The following is a 3,182-nucleotide window of genomic DNA, read 5'->3' on the forward strand; positions in this document are numbered from 1 at the left end:
AATAATTTATGAAAGAATTTTTATTATTTATTTTTATTGGACTAAATAACTAGCCCATTGTACACATTATCAAAATTTTTTATGGTCTTTGTAGCGAAATTCTTAGTAGATTAAGTGTGTGTTTGGATTACCGTTTGTAAACAGGAGTTTGCATAAAATTGCTTTTGCAAACTTGATTTTGATTAAAAGTAAGTTTGTGTTAAAGTGATTTATGTTTGGTAATTTTAGTATCAAAATGGATTATAGTAAAATAAATATTGTTTGGCTTATACCATTTAAAATCACTTTTAGATAATCAATAAATCATATTATAAAAAGATAATAACAAACATAATACACAAAAATTACAATTATAAAAGTGTATAATGTCAAACAAACAGTTGAAAAAAATAAATAATAGAAAAATAGAGCTCATATAAATAGAAATAACAAGAATTTCATAAATAATACAATAACATATATAAAGGATAAAGTTGGTAAAATGTAAATAAATGGTTAGTATCTATGGCCAAAAGCCTGTTAAGAAACGCAGAAGCTAAAAATAGTTGCTTCTTGTAAACGTGGTTTTGGCAGCAAAATCACTTCTGCGTTCAAGAGAAAAAAATTTGCCAAACCAAAAGTTAAAGCTTTCAAGAAACTTAAACACGCTTCTTCCCTTCCAACGGATTTTCCAAACACATCCTAAGTGTTCGGTTTTTCTGTTCACTTGTTTGTATATCTGCTTTCTCTTCTATTCGTTTTAAGGAGGAGGAGTGTGATAGAATTTGAGTTCAAATTGTGATATTATTATATTATGATCCAGATATAATTGTTGTTTTAATTTGTGTAATAAACTAGTTAGCATGAAGTATAACTCACTCACATTATTTGATTCCAAACAACTTTCCATTTTTTAAATTCTTCAAAGTACAAATTAATTACTTTGCCTAATGATGGTCAACTGTTGTTAATTTAAAAATGTAAATGTTATCAGAGTAGATATTCCTACAAAATATTTTGTTAGAATAATGTGGTAATATTAAGAATAATGATGGATGATGGATGGGGCAATAGTTGAGTCCACTACTAAGCAAAGTTTTGCAGCTTATAAAATCCCCTCTCGCCTCTCTCACCGCACCCATTACAAATAATAATAAGTCACTAAGACACTAACTATCTCTCTATCTTTCTTTTTTTCTTTTTCTTAATTGGCAGAGAAACAGTAACGAACAAATCGCAATGGCCAGCGGAAGCGGCGATGCCACTTCTGCTTCTGCGTCTTCTTCCTTCTCCAGTTTTAGCGCGTATCTACACGCGCTCTCTCACACTCCTTCTCGCCTTGCAACCCGTGCCGTCTCAGTCTCCACCTCCTACGACGAGATGACCCGCCTCCGCGCCCGATCCGGCTCCCACATGCGCCGCACTCTCCGCTGGTACGACCTCGTCGCCCTCGGCGTCGGCGGCATGGTTGGTGCCGGCGTCTTCGTCACCACCGGACGCGCCGCTCACCTCTATGCTGGTCCCGCCGTTGTCCTCTCCTACGCAATTGCAGGCCTCTGCGCTCTTCTCTCCGCCTTCTGCTACACAGAGTTCGCCGTCGACATGCCAGTGGCCGGCGGCGCCTTCAGCTACCTCCGCGTGACCTTCGGTGAATTCGCGGCGTTCCTGACTGGAGCGAACCTCGTGATGGACTACGTGATGTCGAATGCGGCCGTCGCGAGAGGTTTCACGTCTTACCTCGGCACCGCAATTGGCATCTCCTCCAGCAAGTGGAGGCTGACGGTGCCGTATCTCCCTAAAGGCTTCAACCAGATAGACCTGGTGGCTGTCGCCGTCGTTCTCCTCATGACCCTCGTCATCTGCTACAGGTTCCTTCAATTCCTTCATTCCTTCATTCATTCATATTCACACCTCATTCAGTATTCTAACATTATTACTATGAGAAAATGACAGTACCAGGGAGAGCTCAGTGGTGAATATAATATTGACGGCGTTACACATTGTGTTCATAGCGTTCGTGATAGTGATGGGATTTTGGAGAGGAAGCTGGAAGAATTTCACGGAGCCGAGTGAGCCGGAGAAGTATCCGTCAGGATTCTTTCCGCACGGTGCTTCGGGTGTGTTCGTGGGGGCTTCAGCGGTTTACATGAGTTACATTGGATACGACGCCGTATCGACGATGGCTGAAGAAGTGAAGGAACCAGTGAAGGACATACCGATCGGTGTGTCAGGGTCGGTGGCTATTGTCACTGTTCTCTATTGCCTCATGGCAGCATCCATGTCCAAACTTCTCCCATACGACTTGGTAGTTAATAATATCATTTATTTTATTTATTTAATAATATTTTTTGGAAATGGTACGGAGGGTGAGTGATGATGGTGCACGCAGATCGATGCGGAAGCGCCGTTTTCGGCGGCGTTCAGTGGGAAATGGGTGTCGCGGGTGATAGGAGTGGGGGCCAGCTTCGGGATCTTGACGTCGCTGTTAGTTGCAATGCTTGGTCAGGCCCGTTACATGTGCGTCATCGGACGGTCTGGCGTGGTCCCCACTTGGTTCGCCAGGGTCCACCCTAAAACTAACACCCCTGTCAACGCCTCCGCTTTTCTTGGTCAGTATTCTTTCTTTACCTTCCCTTAATAGTTAATACTACTATCTATCTATTACTACTAAATAAGCCGTAATTTCATATCATCATGATAATGTTGTGATTCATTTTATTTAATCAACGTGTCTGTGTGGCGTGCGTGAATGGATGTGGATCCCATTTGAGGATGTGAGTTGATGAGGGAGAGTGGAGATTGTGTTGGACCCACTATCATGAAATTGGGTCTGGGATTTGCGTGGTTATGATTTTGTTGCCTTGTGCTTGTGATAAGATCAATATCATGTTCATGTGAATGGGACGTCATTTTGTTTAAACAAACGATGTTGGGGTTTTTATCTTGTATCTTTGGGTGCCATATAATTCAATTCAGGATATTTGGTTGGTCCCTTTCTGATGGATGGTTGGTTAGAGTTAGAGCATTCTTTTCACATAGTGTATAATATTATAATGTGGTTTAAGTTAAGCATGATTTGATGTTTAATTAATACAATCAGATGCTAATGAAGGAGTGGTAGTGTGGAAATAACGCTACCAAGAAAATGCGAGTGAAAACAAGTACAAGAGAGAGGTGCATTAATAATATAAATTGTGAGAATA

The 3,182-nt window shown here is 40.7% G+C and overlaps 1 protein-coding gene across 1 annotated transcript; it reads left to right on the forward strand.

Moving 5' to 3' along the window:
- On the forward strand, positions 801 to 2,930 carry LOC107618832 (cationic amino acid transporter 7, chloroplastic). The gene is made up of 3 exons (XM_021111014.1): positions 801 to 1,847; positions 1,933 to 2,284; positions 2,369 to 2,930. Exons 1-3 carry the CDS (start codon positions 1,219 to 1,221, stop codon positions 2,615 to 2,617), a joined length of 1,230 nt encoding a protein of 409 aa, XP_020966673.1. The 5' UTR covers positions 801 to 1,218; the 3' UTR covers positions 2,618 to 2,930.

This window comes from Arachis ipaensis, chromosome B09 (assembly GCF_000816755.2).
Source record: "Arachis ipaensis cultivar K30076 chromosome B09, Araip1.1, whole genome shotgun sequence".
NCBI classification, from domain to species: Eukaryota; Viridiplantae; Streptophyta; class Magnoliopsida; order Fabales; family Fabaceae; genus Arachis; species Arachis ipaensis.